General features: G+C 40.5%; 1 protein-coding gene across 7 annotated transcripts in view; it reads left to right on the forward strand.

Moving 5' to 3' along the window:
• LOC124363252 (NAD kinase-like) overlaps positions 1–22,302 on the forward strand; it is a 203,231-nt gene that overhangs the window by 73,701 nt on the left and 107,228 nt on the right. For 2 of the 7 annotated variants that reach the window (XM_046818441.1, XM_046818444.1), the window contains one exon: positions 10,565–10,639. The exons of 4 other annotated variants lie outside the window; for them this stretch is intronic. In XM_046818441.1, the coding sequence (XP_046674397.1) occupies positions 10,565–10,639 (75 nt within the window). Of the gene's footprint in view, positions 1–10,564; positions 10,640–16,918; positions 17,032–22,302 lie in introns of those variants that run through there. One more of the 7 variants, XM_046818446.1, reaches the window with a different exon arrangement.

Here is a 22,302-nt window from a genome sequence, read left to right on the forward strand (position 1 = left end):
TTGGACTTGTTACGAATCTTATTCTCCAACTTAATTACTATGTTAATTTGTGTAGCTAAATAATGTTCAATTGTGGCCGTGCTATGAATTGAAGCGAATGGACTTGTTTAACCATCTTTAATTCTCCAACTTAATTACTATGTTATATATGTGTAGCTAATAATCGTTTCAATTGTACCGTGCTATGAATGAAGCGATTGGATTTGGTTACGATCTTAATTCTGCTACTATATTACTATGTTATGATATGTGTACGCTAATAAAGTTTTCAATTGTGCCGTGCTATGAAATGAAGCGAATGGACTTGTTACGATCTTATTCCGCAACTTATTACTATGTTAGTAATGTGTAGCTAATAATGTTCAATTGTGCCGTGCTATGAATGAAGCGAATGTACTTTGTTTACGATCTTATGCACCAACTTATTACTATGTTTATAATGTGTTAGTTCTAAATAATGTTCAAATGGTGCCGTGCTATGAATGAAGCGAATGGACTTGTTACGATCTTATTCCGCAAACTTAATTACCTATGTTATATGTGGTAGCTAATAATGTTCAATTGGTGCCAGTGCTATGAATGAAGCGAATGGACTTGTACGTATCCTTATTCTGCAACTTATTACTAAATGTTATAGTGGTGTATGCTAATAATGTTCAAATTGTTCCGTGCTAAGAATTGAAGCGAATGGACATTGTTACGATCATACTTATTCTCCAACTTATTTACTATGTTATATAGGTGTAGCTAATTAAATGTTCAATATGTGCCGTGCTATGAATGAAGCGATACGATTTGTTTACGACTTATTCAGCAACTTTATTACGATTTTAATAATATTGTGTAGCTAATAATGTTCAATTTGTGGCCGTGCTATGAAATGAAAGCGAATGGACTTGTGTACGAATTCTTATTTATTCCGCAACTTATTACTATGTTTATATGTGTAGCTAATAATGTTTAATTGTTCCGTGCTAGAATGAAGCGAATGGACTTGTTTGACGATCTTATTCTGCAACATATTACTATGGTTTATACTGTGTAGCATAATTAATGTTTTCAAATTGTTCCGTGCTATGAATGAAGCGAATGGACTCTTGTTTACGATCTTATTCTGCAACTTTAATTACTATGTTATATGTGGGTAGCTAATAATGTATCAATTTTGTGCCCGTGCTATGAATGAAGCGAATGGACTTGTTCGATCTTATTCCGCAACTTATTACTATGTGTATATGTGTAGCTAATAATGTTTTAAATTGTTCCGTGCTATGAAATGAAGCGAATGGACTTGTTACGAATCCTTATTACTGGTCTGCACACTATATTACTATGTTTATATGTGTAGCTAATAAATGTTCAATTGTGCCCGTGCTATGAATGAAGCGAATGGACTATGTTACGATCTTATTCCGCAAACTTATTACTAAATGTTTATATGTGTAGCTAAATAATGTTTTAATTGTTTCCGTGCTATGAATGAAGCGAATTTGACTTGGTTATCGATCTTAATTCCGCAACGTTTATTACTATGTTTATACTAGTGTAGCTAATAATGTTCAATTGTGCCGTGCTATGAAATGGAAAGCTAAATGGACTTGTTACGATCTTATTATTCCGCAACTTATTACTATGTTATATGTGTAGGCTAATAATGTTTAATTGTTCCGTGCTATGCATGAAGCGAATGGAACTTGTTTTACGATCTTATTCCGCAACTTAATTGCCTATTGTTATATGTGTAGCTATATAATGTTTTAATATTGTTTCCCGTGCTATGAATGAAGCGAATGGACTTTGTTTACGATTCTTATTCTCCCAACTTAATCTACAATGTTATATGTGTAGCTTAATACTGTTCAATTGTAGCCGTGTGCTATGAATGGAACCGATTGGGATTTGTTACGAATCTTATTCTGCAACTTATTACTATTTTTATAATATGTGTAGCTAATAATGTTCCAATTGTGGCCCGGTGCTATGGAAATGAAGCGAATGGACCTTGTTTACGATCTTATCCTTCTTCCGCAACTTATTACTATGTTTATATTTGTAAGCTAATAATGTTTTAATTGTTTCCGTGCTATGAATGAAGCGAAATGGACTTGTTACGATCTTATTCTGCAACTTATTACTATGTTTATATGTGTACGCTAATAATGTACAATTGTTCCGTGCACTATGAATGAAGCGAATGGACTTGTTACGATCTTATTCTGCAACTTATTACTATGTTATATGTGTAGCTAAATAATGTTCAATTGTGCCTGGTGCTAATGAATGAAGCGAAATGGACTTGTTACGATCTTATTTCCGCCAACTTATTACTATGTTATATGTGTAGCTAATAAGGTTTAATTGTTTCCGTGCTATGAATGAAGCCCGAATGGACTTGTTTACGCTCTTAATTCTGCAACTTATTACTAGTTATAAATGCTGTAGCTAAATAATGTTCAATTGTCGCCGTGCTATGAATGAAGCGAATGGACTTGTTACGATCTTATTCCGCAACTTAATTACTCTATGTTTATAATATGTGTAGCAATAATGTTTAATTGTTCCGTGCTATGAATGAACGAATTGACTTGTTTTACGATCTTATTCCCCGCAACTTAATTACTATGTGTTATATGTGTAGCTAATAATGATTCAATATGTGCCCGAGCTATGAATAGAAGTCGAAATGGACTTTGTTACGATCTTATTCCGCAACTTATTACTATGTTATATGTGTAGCTAATAAATGTTTAATATATTGTTTTCCGTGCTATGAAATGAAGCGAATGACTTGTTTACGAAATCTTACATTCCGCAACTTATTACTATGTATATATGTGTAGCTAATATGTTTAAATTGTTCCGTGCTATAATGAAGCGAATGACTTGTTAACACGATCTTATTCTCCAACTATTACTATGTATAATGTTGTAGCTAACTAAGTTCATTGGCCGTTGCTATTAATGAAGCTAATGGACTTGGTTACGGATTCTTATTTCCGCAACTTATTACTATGTTTTTAGTATGTGTAGCTAATAATGTTCAATTGTGCGTGCTATGAATTGAAGCGAATGGACTTGTACGATCTTTATTCCGAAACTTTATTACTATGTTATATGTGTAGCTAATAATGTTCACTTGTGCCGTGGCATGAATGAAGCGAATGACTTGTTACGATCTTATTCCGCAACTTATTACTATGTTATATGTGTAGCTAAAAATGTTCAATTGTGGCCCGTCTATGAATGAAGCGAATGGACTGTGTTTACGAGCTTATTCTCCAACTTATTACTATGTAATAATGTGTAGCTAACTAAAGTTCAATTGTGCCGTGCCTAATGAATGAAGCGAATGGACTTGTTACGATCTTATTCCGCAACTTATTACTATGTTATATGTGTAGCTAATAATGTTCAATTGTGCCGTGCTATGAATGAAGCGAATGGACTTGTTACGATCTTATTCTGCAACTTATTACTATGTTATATGTGTAGCTAATAATGTTCAATTATGCCGTGCTATGAATGAAGCGAATGGACTTGTTACGATCTTATTCTGCAACTTATTACTATGTTATATGTGTAGCTAATAATGTTCAATTGTACCGTGCTATGAATGAAGCGAATGGAATTGTTACGATCTTATTCTGCAACTTATTACTATGTTATATGTGTAGCTAATAATGTTCAATTGTTCCGTGCTATGAATGAAGCGAATGGACTTGTTACGATCTTATTCTGCAACTTATTACTTTGTTATATGTGTAGCTAATAATGTTCACTTGTGCCGTGCTATAAATGAAGCGAATGGACTTGTTACGATCTTATTCTGCAATTATTACTATGTTATATGTGTAGCTAATAATGTTCAATTGTTCCGTGCTATGAATGAAGCGAATGGACTTGTTACGATCTTATTCCGCAACTTATTACTATGTTATATGTGTAGCTAATAATGTTCAATTGTGCCGTGCTATGAATGAAGCGAATGGACTTGTTACGATCTTATTCTGCAACTTATTACTATGTTATATGTGTAGCTAATAATGTTTAATTGTTCCGTGCTATGAATGAAGCGAATGGACTTGTTACGATCTTATTCCGCAACTTATTACTATGTTATATGTGTAGCTAATAATGTTCAATTGTGCCGTGCTATGAATGAAGCGAATGGACTTGTTACGATCTAATTCTGCCTTTTGTCGTTATTGTCTGCGTGTGACTATATACTTCAGGTGTGCTGTTGGTTGATTACGACTTTGTGAGAATTTTTATTTATGCTGATATTTAATAATAATAATTGGTGGAAACATCAATTTGACTTGAAACATGGAGATTTTGTAACATATGTAAAGTCCCCACGTTCAGTGCGTACAGATTTAAATTATTAAATTTAAAGATAAAAATATGTAGCATATATGGCATGTATTGCAAGGAAAATAATTATAATATTTTATGTTATAACAATTTATTTTAATGTATTGATGTTCAGTTAAACGAAAAACATTCGTTCAATAGAAATATGTAGTGCTAAAACTTATTCATAAGTTTCATTTAAAAAAAGTTTTAAAACAGCGTAATAATATTAATTGTAAATATGAAAACATATTTTGAGAAATGTAGCCTATTAATTCATACTTATAGATTATGGTAAAACAGGGAGATAGTCGTTTAAATAGTTTTGTTCACGATCATCAAAGTCATTTTATTAAGAATGTGTAAATTCCTAAAAATACTATCATGTTCAGCAATATACTGACATTTTAATATGAACCATTTCTACATAATAAGGCTTTTAATGTTGTAAAAAATGTTTTTCACTTTTATAATTACTCTTTTAGTTTAAAAAAAAAACCATTCGTTGCTCCCAGGTGACCAGAGTCTCTCGGAGTTTCCTTACAAAAGATACTGCGATCACGAATAATGTAGACTAGTGTGTTTTTGTGTTCGTAATCTAGGGTTGCAGGTGGATGACGGTGGACATTCACTCTCAGATGACCAGAGTCTCTCGGAGTTGGCTCTCAGAAAATATCACGATCACGAATAATTTATACTGATGTGTTGTTGTGTTTGTAGCGGAGGGTTGAAGGTAGATGACGGTGGACATTCACTCTCAGATGACCAGAGTCTCTCGGAGTTGGCTCTCAGAAAATATCACGATCACGAATAATTTAGACTGACGTGTTGTTGTGTTTGTAGCGGAGGGTTGAAGGTGGATGACGGTGGACATTCACTCTCAGATGACCAGAGTCTGTCCGAATTGGCTCTCAGAAAATATCACGATCACGAATAATTTAGACTGACGAGTTGTTGTGTTTGTAGCGGAGGGTTGAAGGTGGATGACGGTGGACATTCACTCTCAGATGGCCAGAGTCTCCCGGAGTTGGCTCTCAGAAAATATCACGATCACGAATAATTTAGACTGATTTGTTGTGTTTGTATCGGAGGGTTGAAGGGGATGACGGTGGACATTCACTCTCAGATGACCAGAGTCTGTCCGAATCGGCTCTCAGAAAATATCACGATCGCGAATAATTTATACTGATGTGTGTTGTGTTTGTAGCGGAGGGTTGCAGGTGGATGACAGTGGACATTCACTCTCAGATGACCAGAGTCTGTCCGAATCGGCTCTCAGAAAATATCATGATCACGAATAATTTATACTGATGTGTTGTGTTTGTAGCGGAGGGTTGCAGGTGGATGACAGTGGACATTCACTCTCAGATGACCAGTCTGTCCGAATCGGCTCTCAGAAAATATCATGATCACGAATAATTTATACTGATGTGTTGTTGTGTGTTTGTAGCGGAGGGTTGCAGGTGGATGACAGTGGACATTCACTCTCAGATGACCAGTCTGTCCGAATCGGCTCTCAGAAAATATCATGATCACGAATAATTTATACTGATGTGTTGTTGTGTTTGGTTTGTAGCGGAGGGTTGCAGGTGGATGACAGTGGACATTCACTCTCAGATGACCAGTCTGTCCGAATCGGCTCTCAGAAAATATCATGATCACGAATAATTTATACTGATGTGTTGTTGTGTTTGGTTTGTAGCGGAGGGTTGCAGGTGGATGACAGTGGACATTCACTCTCAGATGACCAGTCTGTCCGAATCGGCTCTCAGAAAATATCATGATCACGAATAATTTATACTGATGTGTTGTTGTGTTTGGTTTGTAGCGGAGGGTTGCAGGTGGATGACGGTGGACATTCACTCTCAGATGACCAGAGTCTGTCCGAATCGGCTCTCAGAAAATATCATGATCACGAATAATTTATACTGATGTGTTGTTGTGTTTGTAGCGGAGGGTTGAAGGTGGATGACGGTGGACATTCACTCTCAGATGACCAGAGTCTGTCCGAATCGGCTCTCAGAAAATATCATGATCACGAATAATTTATACTGATGTGTTGTTGTGTTTGGTTTGTAGCGGAGGGTTGAAGGTGGATGACGGTGGACATTCACTCTCAGATGACCAGAGTCTGTCCGAATCGGCTCTCAGAAAATATCACGATCACGAATAATTTAGACTGACGTGTTGTTGTGTTTGTAGCGGAGGGTTGAAGGTGGATGACGGTGGACATTCACTCTCAGATGACCAGAGTCTGTCCGAATTGGCTCTCAGAAAATATCACGATCACGAATAATTTAGACTGACGAGTTGTTGTGTTTGTAGCGGAGGGTTGAAGGTGGATGACGGTGGACATTCACTCTCAGATGGCCAGAGTCTCCCGGAGTTGGCTCTCAGAAAATATCACGATCACGAATAATTTAGACTGATTTGTTGTGTTTGTATCGGAGGGTTGAAGGTGGATGACGGTGGACATTCACTCTCAGATGACCAGAGTCTGTCCGAATCGGCTCTCAGAAAATATCACGATCGCGAATAATTTATACTGATGTGTTGTTGTGTTTGGTTTGTAGCGGAGGGTTGCAGGTGGATGACAGTGGACATTCACTCTCAGATGACCAGGTCTGTCCGAATCGGCTCTCAGAAAATATCATGATCACGAATAATTTATACTGATGTGTTGTTGTGTTTGTTTGTAGCGGAGGGTTGCAGGTGGATGACAGTGGACATTCACTCTCAGATGACCAGGTCTGTCCGAATCGGCTCTCAGAAAATATCATGATCACGAATAATTTATACTGATGTGTTGTTGTGTTTGGTTTGTAGCGGAGGGTTGCAGGTGGATGACAGTGGACATTCACTCTCAGATGACCAGAGTCTGTCCGAATCGGCTCTCAGAAAATATCATGATCACGAATAATTTATACTGATGTGTTGTTGTGTTTGGTTTGTAGCGGAGGGTTGCAGGTGGATGACAGTGGACATTCACTCTCAGATGACCAGAGTCTGTCCGAATCGGCTCTCAGAAAATATCATGATCACGAATAATTTATACTGATGTGTTGTTGTGTTTGGTTTGTAGCGGAGGGTTGCAGGTGGATGACAGTGGACATTCACTCTCAGATGACCAGTCTGTCCGAATCGGCTCTCAGAAAATATCATGATCACGAATAATTTATACTGATGTGTTGTTGTGTTTGGTTTGTAGCGGAGGGTTGCAGGTGGATGACAGTGGACATTCACTCTCAGATGACCAGAGTCTGTCCGAATCGGCTCTCAGAAAATATCATGATCACGAATAATTTATACTGATGTGTTGTTGTGTTTGTAGCGGAGGGTTGCAGGTGGATGACAGTGGACATTCACTCTCAGATGACCAGTCTGTCCGAATCGGCTCTCAGAAAATATCATGATCACGAATAATTTATACTGATGTGTTGTTGTGTTTGGTTTGTAGCGGAGGGTTGCAGGTGGATGACGGTGGACATTCACTCTCAGATGACCAGAGTCTGTCCGAATCGGCTCTCAGAAAATATCATGATCACGAATAATTTATACTGATGTGTTGTTGTGTTTGTAGCGGAGGGTTGAAGGTGGATGACGGTGGACATTCACTCTCAGATGACCAGAGTCTGTCCGAATCGGCTCTCAGAAAATATCATGATCACGAATAATTTATACTGATGTGTTGTTGTGTTTGGTTTGTAGCGGAGGGTTGCAGGTGGATGACGGTGGACATTCACTCTCAGATGACCAGAGTCTGTCCGAATCGGCTCTCAGAAAATATCATGATCACGAATAATTTATACTGATGTGTTGTTGTGTTTGTAGCGGAGGGTTGAAGGTGGATGACGGTGGACATTCACTCTCAGATGACCAGAGTCTGTCCGAATCGGCTCTCAGAAAATATCATGATCACGAATAATTTATACTGATGTGTTGTTGTGTTTGTAGCGGAGGGTTGAAGGTGGATGACGGTGGACATTCACTCTCAGATGACCAGAGTCTGTCCGAATCGGCTCTCAGAAAATATCACGATCACGAATAATTTATACTGATGTGTTGTTGTGTTTGGTTTGTAGCGGAGGGTTGAAGGTGGATGACGGTGGACATTCACTCTCAGATGACCAGAGTCTGTCCGAATCGGCTCTCAGAAAATATCACGATCACGAATAATTTATACTGATGTGTTGTTGTGTTTGGTTTGTAGCGGAGGGTTGAAGGTGGATGACAGTGGACATTCACTCTCAGATGACCAGTCTGTCCGAATCGGCTCTCAGAAAATATCATGATCACGAATAATTTATACTGATGTGTTGTTGTGTTTGGTTTGTAGCGGAGGGTTGCAGGTGGATGACAGTGGACATTCACTCTCAGATGACCAGTCTGTCCGAATCGGCTCTCAGAAAATATCATGATCACGAATAATTTATACTGATGTGTTGTTGTGTTTGGTTTGTAGCGGAGGGTTGCAGGTGGATGACAGTGGACATTCACTCTCAGATGACCAGTCTGTCCGAATCGGCTCTCAGAAAATATCATGATCACGAATAATTTATACTGATGTGTTGTTGTGTGTTTGTAGCGGAGGGTTGCAGGTGGATGACAGTGGACATTCACTCTCAGATGACCAGTCTGTCCGAATCGGCTCTCAGAAAATATCATGATCACGAATAATTTATACTGATGTGTTGTTGTGTGTTTGTAGCGGAGGGTTGCAGGTGGATGACAGTGGACATTCACTCTCAGATGACCAGTCTGTCCGAATCGGCTCTCAGAAAATATCATGATCACGAATAATTTATACTGACGTGTTGTTGTGTTTGTAGCGGAGGGTTGCAGGTGGATGACAGTGGACATTCACTCTCAGATGACCAGTCTGTCCGAATCGGCTCTCAGTCGTCACGCTCTCAGACAGTGGACATATCAGATGATCACGATATATTTTATTGTGAGTGTTGTTGTGTTTGTAGCGGAGGGTTGCAGGTGGATGACAGTGGACATTCACTCTCAGATGACCAGTCTGTCCGAATCGGCTCTCAGAAAATATCATGATCACGAATAATTTATACTGATGTGTTGTTGTGTTTGTAGCGGAGGGTTGCAGGTGGATGACAGTGGACATTCACTCTCAGATGACCAGAGTCTGTCCGAATCGGCTCTCAGAAAATATCATGATCACGAATAATTTATACTGATGTGTTGTTGTGTTTGGTTTGTAGCGGAGGGTTGCAGGTGGATGACAGTGGACATTCACTCTCAGATGACCAGAGTCTGTCCGAATCGGCTCTCAGAAAATATCATGATCACGAATAATTTATACTGATGTGTTGTTGTGTTTGTAGCGGAGGGTTGCAGGTGGATGACAGTGGACATTCACTCTCAGATGACCAGAGTCTGTCCGAATCGGCTCTCAGAAAATATCATGATCACGAATAATTTATACTGATGTGTTGTTGTGTTTGGTTTGTAGCGGAGGGTTGCAGGTGGATGACAGTGGACATTCACTCTCAGATGACCAGAGTCTGTCCGAATCGGCTCTCAGAAAATATCATGATCACGAATAATTTATACTGATGTGTTGTTGTGTTTGTAGCGGAGGGTTGAAGGTGGATGACGGTGGACATTCACTCTCAGATGACCAGAGTCTGTCCGAATTGGCTCTCAGAAAATATCACGATCACGAATAATTTATACTGATGTGTTGTTGTGTTTGTAGCGGAGGGTTGAAGGTGGATGACGGTGGACATTCACTCTCAGATGACCAGAGTCTCTCGGAGTTGGCTCTCAGAAAATATCACGATCACGAATAATTTATACTGACGAGTTGTTGTGTTTGTAGCGGAGGGTTGAAGGTGGATGACGGTGGACATTCACTCTCAGATGACCAGAGTCTGTCCGAATCGGCTCTCAGAAAATATCACGATCACGAATAATTTATACTGATGTGTTGTTGTGTTTGTAGCGGAGGGTTGAAGGTGGATGACGGTGGACATTCACTCTCAGATGACCAGAGTCTGTCCGAATCGGCTCTCAGAAAATATCATGATCACGAATAATTTATACTGATGTGTTGTTGTGTTTGTAGCGGAGGGTTGAAGGTGGATGACGGTGGACATTCACTCTCAGATGACCAGAGTCTGTCCGAATTGGCTCTCAGAAAATATCATGATCACGAATAATTTATACTGATGTGTTGTTGTGTTTGTAGCGGAGGGTTGAAGGTGGATGACGGTGGACATTCACTCTCAGATGACCAGAGTCTGTCCGAATTGGCTCTCAGAAGGTATCGGGATAGTAGGATCAGTTGAGAAGAGCTGAGCTTAAACTGAGATTTAGTTTAAAATTGTTCAAAAATGGCATCATAATTAAAGATTCAAATTTTATTCCTTTCCAGATCTGTTAATAACTATATGTTTATTTGACTCAGTTTCTGTAATCTCTTCTCAACTGTAGTTTCTGTAGTGTGTCCCTTGTCCGAGTGCACTGTTTTATCGTTTATAATTGGTTTGTCTTTGTCTGCTGTTGAGTTCTTTTTTGTGGTTTTGGGGTTGCTAATTTTTTGTTGTGAGCCTCATTTACTATTTTAATTTTGTAATTTTAGAGTGTTACTATTAGTATTGATGTGACAGTTTTATGATCGAGGTAAGTAATATCTCCAACATATTCTTATAATTTCTTATTCATCACAACCCTTGTAGTGACTTTGCAAGAAGAATGTAATAGTTGTAGAGTACACATAGAAGCATGAATTATAATATATTTTACACTAAACATCATTGCAATAAATCAGCTGTTTGTTAGTTTGCGGTTATGTCGTATGCGTATTACTGTTACGTACAGTATATGACGAAGTACAGTAATGTGAACATTTTATACACAGTACAGAAATATCTAGTAACTTACTAGTATTACTTGTCGGTGGGTTTTGCTCATAAGTTGCCAATGGCACAGTGTAGCGGGTACAACAGTTATCGTTAGATAATCAGATCAAGTAACTTCGGGCGTGGCTGCTGTTTGGATGGGTGACCGCTGAGCGATCCTGTCCTTGTCTGCCCGACCAATGGTGGTGGTTCGGAAGTCACCTTTCAGCCGTTGGTCCTCAGGTTAAGTGTTAGAAAGGGCGTCTTCACCTGGTAAAATAAGATATCTTTACTTTACTTTGCTTTATCTCAGTGGTGATAAACCTGATTCATGAGATTACTAAAAACGTTTATTAAAAATGTTACACAAATAAATTAGAATTCATTTTTTTAATAGTTGGTCTTACATATAGTAACGAATATTTCATGACCCTTTGTCTATTCTATTCGCACTTGTCATCGCATGATTCAGTGCAATTGGGAATGTTTTAGTTTGTTCCAAGTCACGTTCCGGCAATACTAATGTAGTGATCTAGTGGCAAAATGTGCAACTATTGACCGCTCGGGCCGTGCTGCTGCCTGGTGGAGAGTTAGCCAACTACTGCAGACACTCTCTAGATGCGATCAATGAGACTCGATTGCGCACACTGCTCTCTAGTTGTGAATACATGAATTAACATCAGTTTGTCATCGCTAAAACTGCGTATCCGTTCCAAAATAAACTATCTCGTTAGTTTAGTAGTAGTAGTATATGATTTTGTTATAAGGTATTTCTCATCTGTATAACGCCCTCATAACGGACATGAAGGTATATAACTCACTGTGTTTACATACTAAGACCCACGTGTGATAGTTGTATCGCTAAAGTACCGAGTAGAAACACGATAGGCGTGTAGGGTGCAGATCGCAAGTGTACTTGTGTTGTCGTCATCTCACCCCATATCAGTATCGCTAAAGTACCGAGTAGTAACACGATAGACGTGTAGGGTGCAGATCGCAAGTGAACTTGTGTTGTCGTCATCTCAGCCCATATCAGTATCGCTAAAGTACCGAGTAGTAACACGATAGACGTGTAGGGTGCAGATCGCAAGTGAACTTGTGTTGTCGTCATCTCAGCCCATATCAGTATCGCTAAAGTACCGAGTAGTAACACGATAGACGTGTAGGGTGCAGATCGCAAGTGAACTTGTGTTGTCGTCATCTCAGCCCATATCAGTATCGCTAAAGTACCGAGTAGTAACATGATAGACGTGTAGGGTGCAGATCGCAAGTGAACTTGTGTTGTCGTCATCTCAGCCCATATCAGTATCGCTAAAGTACCGAGTAGTAACACGATAGACGTGTAGGGTGCAGATCGCAAGTGTACTTGTGTTGTCGTCATCTCAGCCCATATCAGTATCGCTAAAGTACCGAGTAGTAACACGATAGACGTGTAGGGTGCAGATCGCAAGTGAACTTGTGTTGTCGTCATCTCAGCCCATATCAGTATCGCTAAAGTACCGAGTAGTAACACGATAGACGTGTAGGGTGCAGATCGCAAGTGAACTTGTGTTGTCGTCATCTCAGCCCATATCAGTATCGCTAAGTAAGTACAGACGATAGACGTGTAGGGTGCAGATCGCAAGTGAACTTGTGTTGTCGTCATCTCAGCCCATATCAGTATCGCTAAAGTACCGAGTAGTAACACGATAGACGTGTAGGGTGCAGATCGCAAGTGAACTTGTGTTGTCGTCATCTCAGCCCATATCAGTATCGCTAAAGTACCGAGTAGTAACACGATAGACGTGTAGGGTGCAGATCGCAAGTGTACTTGTGTTGTCGTCATCTCAGCCCATATCAGTATCGCTAAAGTACCGAGTAGTAACACGATAGACGTGTAGGGTGCAGATCGCAAGTGTACTTGTGTTGTCGTCATCTCAGCCCATATCAGTATCGCTAAAGTACCGAGTAGTAACACGATAGACGTGTAGGGTGCAGATCGCAAGTGAACTTGTGTTGTCGTCATCTCAGCCCATATCAGTATCGCTAAAGTACCGAGTAGTAACACGATAGACGTGTAGGGTGCAGATCGCAAGTGAACTTGTGTTGTCGTCATCTCAGCCCATATCAGTATCGCTAAAGTACCGAGTAGTAACACGATAGACGTGTAGGGCGCAGATCGCAAGTGAACTTGTGTTGTCGTCATCTCAGCCCATATCAGTATCGCTAAAGTACCGAGTAGTAAAACGGTAGACGTGTAGGGTGCAGATCGCAAGTGAACTTGTGTTGTCGTCATCTCAGCCCATATCAGTATCGCTAAAGTACCGAGTAGTAACACGATAGACGTGTAGGATGCAGATCGCAAGTGTACTTGTGTTGTCGTCATCTCGGCGCATATCAGTATCGCTAAAGTACCGAGTAGAAACACGATAGACGTGTAGGATGCAGATCGCAAGTGTACTTGTGTTGTCGTCATCTCAGCCCATATCAGTATCGCTAAAGTACCGAGTAGAAACACGATAGACGTGTAGGATGCAGATCGCAAGTGTACTTGTGTTGTCGTCATCTCGGCGCTTATCAGTATCGCTAAAGTACCGAGTAGTAACACGGTAGACGTGTAGGGTGCAGATCGCAAGTGTACTTGTGTTGTCGTCATCTCAGCGCATATCAGTATCGCTAAAGTACCGAGTAGTAACACGGTAGACGTGTAGGGTGCAGATCGCAAGTGTACTTGTGTTGTCGTCATCTCGGCGCTTATCAGTATCGCTAAAGTACCGAGTAGTAACACGGTAGACGTGTAGGGTGCAGATCGCAAGTGTACTTGTGTTGTCGTCATCTCGGCGCTTATCAGTATCGCTAAAGTACCGAGTAGTAACACGGTAGACGTGTAGGATGCAGATCGCAAGTGTACTTGTGTTGTCGTCATCTCGGCGCTTATCAGTATCGCTAAAGTACCGAGTAGTAACACGGTAGACGTGTAGGGTGCAGATCGCAAGTGTACTTGTGTTGTCGTCATCTCGGCGCTTATCAGTATCGCTAAAGTACCGAGTAGTAACACGGTAGACGTGTAGGGTGCAGATCGCAAGTGTACTTGTGTTGTCGTCATCTCAGCGCATATCAGTATCGCTAAAGTACCGAGTAGAAACACCGAGTTGTTGACAATACAGCTGAAGAACACGAATTTGGATGTATTTAATGGAGAATTAAATCTGGCTTGGTTTTTACCGTCAGGTTGAACACAGCCCTCCCTACACTGAGTTCAGCAAAAACCGATTGGTCGCTTACATCTCCAGTGACGCACCGCCACCATAGGCGTATCCAGAGAGGGGGCTTTGGGGTTATAACATCCCACCCCCATTGTATACTTGTAGTCCAATAATGTATCATAGTTCAGTTTTGTCTTGATGTTTTAATTATAGTAGCTCACATATAGTAGACTCACGCTTCGTAAGTTTTCGGAATGACGAGTCCGTCTGCGACCCGTGGGGTTGACAAATATAATACAGACCTCATTTCCCGCGCTTCGGGCGAGAGAGAGAGACAACGAGCAATGGACATGACCGCTAACAGTCGTCTCTTTGAACGGCTAATTTGTAATAAATAGTCTTAACGTAGTTCTCGTCGCTTTCGCTGTTGACGCTAATCTTGTATTGGTGACTTTTGCTATTTATAAATACCGATTGTGGTAGTACTTACAAAAATTAAAATAAAGTACAAAATTTATAGATTTCAGATTTTACTATTTATTTTACCAATATTTTCAAGTAAAATGTATGTAAAATATATGTATCCTGGAAGCTCATATTAAAATATGTAAATTTTAGGTAAAAGGTGGTTCTTAAGATTTAGCCATTTTACTGAGCCTCTGTTATTCTCATTGCAGTATACTTTTCATGAAATTCCAAACGAGTACATTTTTGCGATGTAATAGTCGTTTTTAGGGCATAATATAGTAATAATAATGATCTCAGATGTCTGTCAAACTTAACTTTTAATATTATTAGCATTAAACATATTCCTGATGGGGGGATTTATAGTGGTAACCCCCCACCCCATTAGGTCATGCTAGATACGCCTAAACCGCCACTGACAGAAAATGTTCACACATTAGGGTAAAAGAGGGTTCAATCGATACGTGCTTACTTCGGTGCAGATGGAGTGGGTAAAACTTACTTGTTAACACCAACACAGCTGCAGTATCTTCCCGTACAGCTTACACCATTCTATAGTACGTTCGTTCCTAGAGTCAGAGTAGACCAGGGCGTCCAAGTCTATTTATGCAATAGTTTCTGTGAACGTCACAATATGTGACTTGCTGGGGTGGTGTAAACACATCATCCTTGGCCTGATTAACATCAAAACGGATGTGATATAGCTTTCTTCAGATCTTACCAAAGGTGTTTAAGTATATTGGTGCAATAGTTTCTATGAACGTCACAAGATTTGACTTGCTGGGGTGGTGTAAACACATCATCCTTGGCCTGATTAACACCAAAAAGCATGTGATATAGCTTTCTTCAGATCTTACCAAAGGTGTTTAAGTATATTGGTGCAATAGTTTCTATGAACGTCACAAGATTTGACTTGCTGGGGTGGTGTAAACACATCATCCTTGGCCTGATTAACATCAAAACGGATGTGATATAGCTTTCTTCAGATCTTACCAAAGGTGTTTAAGTATATTGGTGCAATAGTTTCTATGAACGTCACAAGATTTGACTTGCTGGGGTGGTGTAAACACATCATCCTTGGCCTGATTAACACCAAAAAGCATGTGATATAGCTTTCTTCAGATCTTACCAAAGGTGTTTAAGTATATTGGTGCAATAGTTTCTATGAACGTCACAAGATTTGACTTGCTGGGGTGGTGTAAACACATCATCCTTGGCCTGATTAACATCAAAACGGATGTGCCGGGTGGCTCAACAAAGTATATTTTTCTTATGGATGGCGACCGTTTTGTGTCGTAATCTAAGTAAAGCAACTGTGGAACTAAGTAATTTGGCTCATAAAGTATACTTAGTAATTTGTTTATTTAGAAAGAATGGACGTTATTAATTTTTTATTGATTGGAGGAGGTAAATATCTAACGTGAGTGGACGTATAATTTTTTTTTTAATGCGTTATTTTTAGGTACCAAATATATTAAAGCAATAATTGTAGTTCAGACGCTTGAAAGTCATCACTTGTTAGGTGTTACGTCGCCGCTGCTTACCTGCGGAACATCACTTGTTAGGTGTTACGTCGCCGCTGCTTACCTGCGGAACATCACTTGTTAGGTGTTACGTCGCCGCTGCTTACCTGCGGAACATCACTTGTTAGGTGTTACGTCGCCGCTGCTTACCTGCGGAACATCACTTGTTAGGTGTTACGTCGCCGCTGCTTACCTGCGGAACATCACTTGTTAGGTGTTACGTCGCCGCTGCTTACCTGCGGAACATCACAGTAAATTTCTAAATGTTTAGTCGGGAATGTGTTTCTTGTAGAAAAGTCCGTATCGCGGTCTGAAGGTATGAAAAGTGGCGCGTGACCGATATCGTAACCGTTCCATCCGTGAACCTTCCGTATACAGTCGCCAGCCGCAGTCACAGTCACAGGCTTCATCTGTTCGGTAGAAAGTGAATCGCTGGCGGCTTCGCGGTGGGGAGCAGAGGAGCTTTCTCCAGAGTGTAGAGCGGTGAGTCAGTCTGTGTTGGCGAGCGGTGGTGCGGTGTCCGGAGTGTCCAGTGGCTGGAAGCATGTCCAGTTCACCGGAGAGCGGTATCGCCCTGGAGGACCAGCTGGAGCGGAAGTGGTCGCTGGAGTCCGTGGATGTCCAGACTCTTCTGTCCATGTGGTGAGCAACAGGAAACGTATTGTCATGGTCGTTAGTTTGGGTATTCAAAAATAACCAATCGGAGTGTAATTGAATTGATTTAAACTCCTCAGACAAAATTATAACTGATAACAAATTATAGGAGTATACGCTTATGTCTTCCATGGAAGACGGAGCACGATGTCTGGGTTCTTGTTGGCTTAATTACGTGTTAAAAATTAAGTTTTTGTCGTCAACGAGTTTGCCTATAAGGGCTTTTAAAGAGTTTCTACTTAATGTAAAAAGATAATATTTCACATTTTCTTTGACTCATATGGTATCGTAAAACTGTACTAAGCCGTAGGTTGTCAGAATCAATCGTTAAAGGTTACAATGGATCTTTAGGCTGCTTTGAACTGTGAAATGTCCGTCGATTTTACCTTGTCCACGCTTGTAACTTGATTCAGAATACAAGTATTTGACTGAAAAAGCCTGACCTTAAAAATGTAAAAAAAAAAAAAAAAAACACCACGCATGTAGTCCTTTATATCGTATTTGCTTCGCAAACTCAGAATGTTTACAGTCGTTATGTGTCAAGAGTGATCCTAATTATGTCTTAATTCCGTTGTAAAACAACACATTGATATGTGCAACTTTTGTCATAGATTTTCCGGGGACCATATCTCTGTAGTTATAATGGTGTTATTAAGTTTGAACACTCTAGACCTAAGAACTCTTAAACACATTGTGCGGACATGCAGACTGGTATATGGGCATACAGACTGGTATATGGACATACGGACTGGTATATGGGCATACAGACTGGTATATGGGCATACAGACTGGTATATGGACATACGGACTGGTATATGGACATACGGACTGGTATATGGGCATACAGACTGGTATATGGGCATACAGACTGGTATATGGACATACGGACTGGTATATGGACATACGGACTGGTATATGGACATACGGACTGGTATATGGACATACAGACTGGTATATGGGCATACAGACTGGTATATGGGCATACAGACTGGTATATGGGCATACAGACTGGTATATGGACATACGGACTGGTATATGGACATACGGACTGGTATATGGACATACAGACTGGTATATGGGCATACAGACTGGTATATGGGCATACAGACTGGTATATGGACATACGGACTGGTATATGGACATACAGACTGGTATATGGACATACAGACTGGTATATGGACATACGGACTCAGTTATATGGACATACAGACGCAGTTATATAGGCATACAAACGCAGGTATATGAGCATACAGACGCAGGTATATGGGCAATCAGACGCCATTATATGGGCAATCAGACGCCTTTATATGGGCAACCAGACGCCGTTATATGGACATACAGACTGGTATATGGACATACAGACTGGTATATGGACATACGGACTCAGTTATATGGACATACAGACTCAGTTGTATAGGCATACAAACGCAGGTATATGAGCATACAGACGCAGGTATATGGGCAATCAGACGCCATTATATGGGCAATCAGACGCCTTTATATGGGCAACCAGACGCCGTTATATGGACATACAGACTGGTATATGGACATACGGACTCAGTTATATGGACATACAGACGCAGTTATATAGGCATACAAACGCAGGTATATAAGCATACAGACGCAGGTATATGGGCAATCAGACGCCATTATATGGGCAATCAGACGCCTTTATATGGGCAACCAGACGCCGTTATATGGACATACAGACTGGTATATGGACATACGGACTCAGTTATATGGACATACAGACGCAGTTATATAGGCATACAAACGCAGGTATATGAGCATACAGACGCAGGTATATGGGCAATCAGACGCCGTTATATGGGCAATCAGACGCCGTTATATGGACATACAGACTGGTATATGGACATACGGACTCAGTTATATGGACATACAGACGCAGTTATATAGGTATACAAACGCAGGTATATGAGCATACAGACGCAGGTATATGGGCAATCAGACGCCATTATATGGGCAATCAGACGCCTTTATATGGGCAACCAGACGCCGTTATATGGACATACAGACTGGTATATGGATATACGGACTCAGTTATATGGACATACAGACGCAGTTATATAGGCATACAAACGCAGGTATATGAGCATACAGACGCAGGTATATGGGCAATCAGACGCCGTTATATGGGCAATCAGACGCCGTTATATGGGCAATCAGACGTCTTTATATGGGCAATCAGACGCCGTTATATGGACATACAGACGCAGTTATATAGGCATACAAACACAGGTATATGGGCATACAGACGCAGGTATATGGGCATACAGAGGCAGGTATATGGGCATACAGACGCAGGTATATGGACATACAGACGCCGTTATATGGGCAATCAGACGCCGTTATATGGGCAATCAGACGCCGTTATATGGGCAATCAGACGCCTTTATATGGGCAATCAGACGCCGTTATATGGACATACAGACGCAGTTATATAGGCATACAAACACAGGTATATGGGCATACAGACGCAGGTATATGGGCATACAGACGCCGTTATATGTGCCTACAGACACAGTTATATGGGCATACAGACGCAGGTATATGGGCATACAGACGCAGGTATATGGACATACAGACGCCGTTATATGGGTAATCAGACGCCGTTATATGGGCTATCAGACACCTTTATATGGGCAATCAGACGCCGTTATATGGACATACAGACGCAGTTATATAGGCATACAAACACAGGTATATGGGCATACAGACGCAGGTATATGGGCATACAGACGCCGTTATATGTGCCTACAGACACAGTTATATGGGCATACAGACGCAGGTATATGGGCATACAGGCGCAGTTATATGGACATGCAGACGCAGTTATATGGACATGCGGACGCAGTCATATGGACATACAGACGCCGTTTTATGTGCCTACAGACGCAGGCATATGGACATACAGACGTCGTTATATGTGCCTACAGACGCAGGCATATGGACATACAGACGCAGTTATATGGACATGCAGACGCAGTTATATGGACATGCAGACGCCGTTATATGGACATGCAGACGCAGTTATATGAACATGCAGACGCAGTTATATGGACATGCAGACGCAGTTATATGAACATGCAGACGCAGTTATATGGACATGCAGATGCAGTTATATGGACATGCAGACGCAGTTATAATGATATGACGTGATGATTGTACAAGTTCAATCTCCAAGAGGTAAATGCAGCGCAAAGCACGAGGAGCTAGCTAATGCAGAGAGCAACCGTTGAGACAAAATTTGAGGAGGATGTAAGCGTCATGGGGAGTCTTGCAAGAACGTAAATTTAAATGTACGATAATTGTACTAGAATATAAAATTTACGATGATTGTGTCATAATAATATTAGTCTTATGACGAGTCTATGCAGGAGTTTCAAGTTCAAGATGATATCAATATGAAATTGTATTGCAAATATGTTTATTAAGAAGCATACAACAAACAAAACCGGCGTGCCAGGAGCCAGACTGAGGCAATCCGTGTACAGTATTCTACAATCAGATCGACTCCATTACTGTCCTGTTTACACAGTCAACAATACGAGTACATGCGTGTTTATAGAGGCAATCCGTGTACAGTATTCTACAATCAGATCGACTCCATTACTGTCCTGTTTACACAGTCAATAATACGAGTACATGCGTGTTTATAGAGGCAATCCGTGTACAGTATTCTACAATCAGATCGACTCCATTACTGTCCTGTTTACACAGTCAACAATACGAGTACATGCGTGTTTATAGAGGCAATCCGTGTACAGTATTCTACAATCAGATCGACTCCATTACTGTCCTGTTTACACAGTCAACAATACGAGTACATGCGTGTTTATAGAGGCAATCCGTGTACAGTATTCTACAATCAGATCGACTCCATTACTGTCCTGTTTACACAGTCAACAATACGAGTACATGCGTGTTTGTAGAGGCAATCCGTGTACAGAATTCTACAATCAGATCGACTCCATTACTGTCCTGTTTACACAGTCAACAATACGAGTATATGCGTGTTTATAGAGGCAATCCGTGTACAGTATTCTACAATCAGATCGACTCCATTACTGTCCTGTTTACACAGTCAACAATACGAGTACATGCGTGTTTATAGAGGCAATCCGTGTACAGTATTCTACAATCAGATCGACCCCATTACTGTCCTGTTTACACAGTCAACAATACGAGTACATGCGTGTTTATAGAGGCAATCCGTGTACAGTATTCTACAATCAGATCGACTCCATTACTGTCCTGTTTACACAGTCAATAATACGAGTACATGCGTGTTTATAGAGGCAATCCGTGTACAGTATTCTACAATCAGATCGACTCCATTACTGTCCTGTTTACACAGTCAACAATACGAGTACATGCGTGTTTATAGAGGCAATTCGTGTACAGTATTCTACAATCAGATCGACTCCATTACTGTCCTGTTTACACAGTCAATAATACGAGTACATGCGTGTTTATAGAGGCAATCCGTGTACAGTATTCTACAATCAGATCGACTCCATTACTGTCCTGTTTACACAGTCAACAATACGAGTACATGCGTGTTTATAGAGGCAATCCGTGTACAGTATTCTACAATCAGATCGACTCCATTACTGTCCTGTTTACACAGTCAACAATACGAGTACATGCGTGTTTATAGAGGCAATCCGTGTACAGTATTCTACAATCAGATCGACTCCATTACTGTCCTGTTTACACAGTCAACAATACGAGTACATGCGTGTTTATAGAGGCAATCCGTGTACAGTATTCTACAATCAGATCGACTCCATTACTGTCCTGTTTACACAGTCAATAATACGAGTACATGCGTGTTTATAGAGGCAATCCGTGTACAGTATTCTACAATCAGATCGACTCCATTACTGTCCTGTTTACACAGTCAATAATACGAGTACATGCGTGTTTATAGAGGCAATCCGTGTACAGTATTCTACAATCAGATCGACTCCATTACTGTCCTGTTTACACAGTCAACAATACGAGTACATGCGTGTTTATAGAGGCAATCCGTGTACAGTATTCTACAATCAGATCGACTCCATTACTGTCCTGTTTACACAGTCAACAATACGAGTACATGCGTGTTTATAGAGGCAATCCGTGTACAGTATTCTACAATCAGATCGACTCCATTACTGTCCTGTTTACACAGTCAACAATACGAGTACATGCGTGTTTATAGAGGCAATCCGTGTACAGTATTCTACAATCAGA

The sequence above is a fragment of the Homalodisca vitripennis genome, chromosome 5, assembly GCF_021130785.1.
Source record: "Homalodisca vitripennis isolate AUS2020 chromosome 5, UT_GWSS_2.1, whole genome shotgun sequence".
In the NCBI taxonomy this organism is placed as follows: domain Eukaryota; kingdom Metazoa; phylum Arthropoda; class Insecta; order Hemiptera; family Cicadellidae; genus Homalodisca; species Homalodisca vitripennis.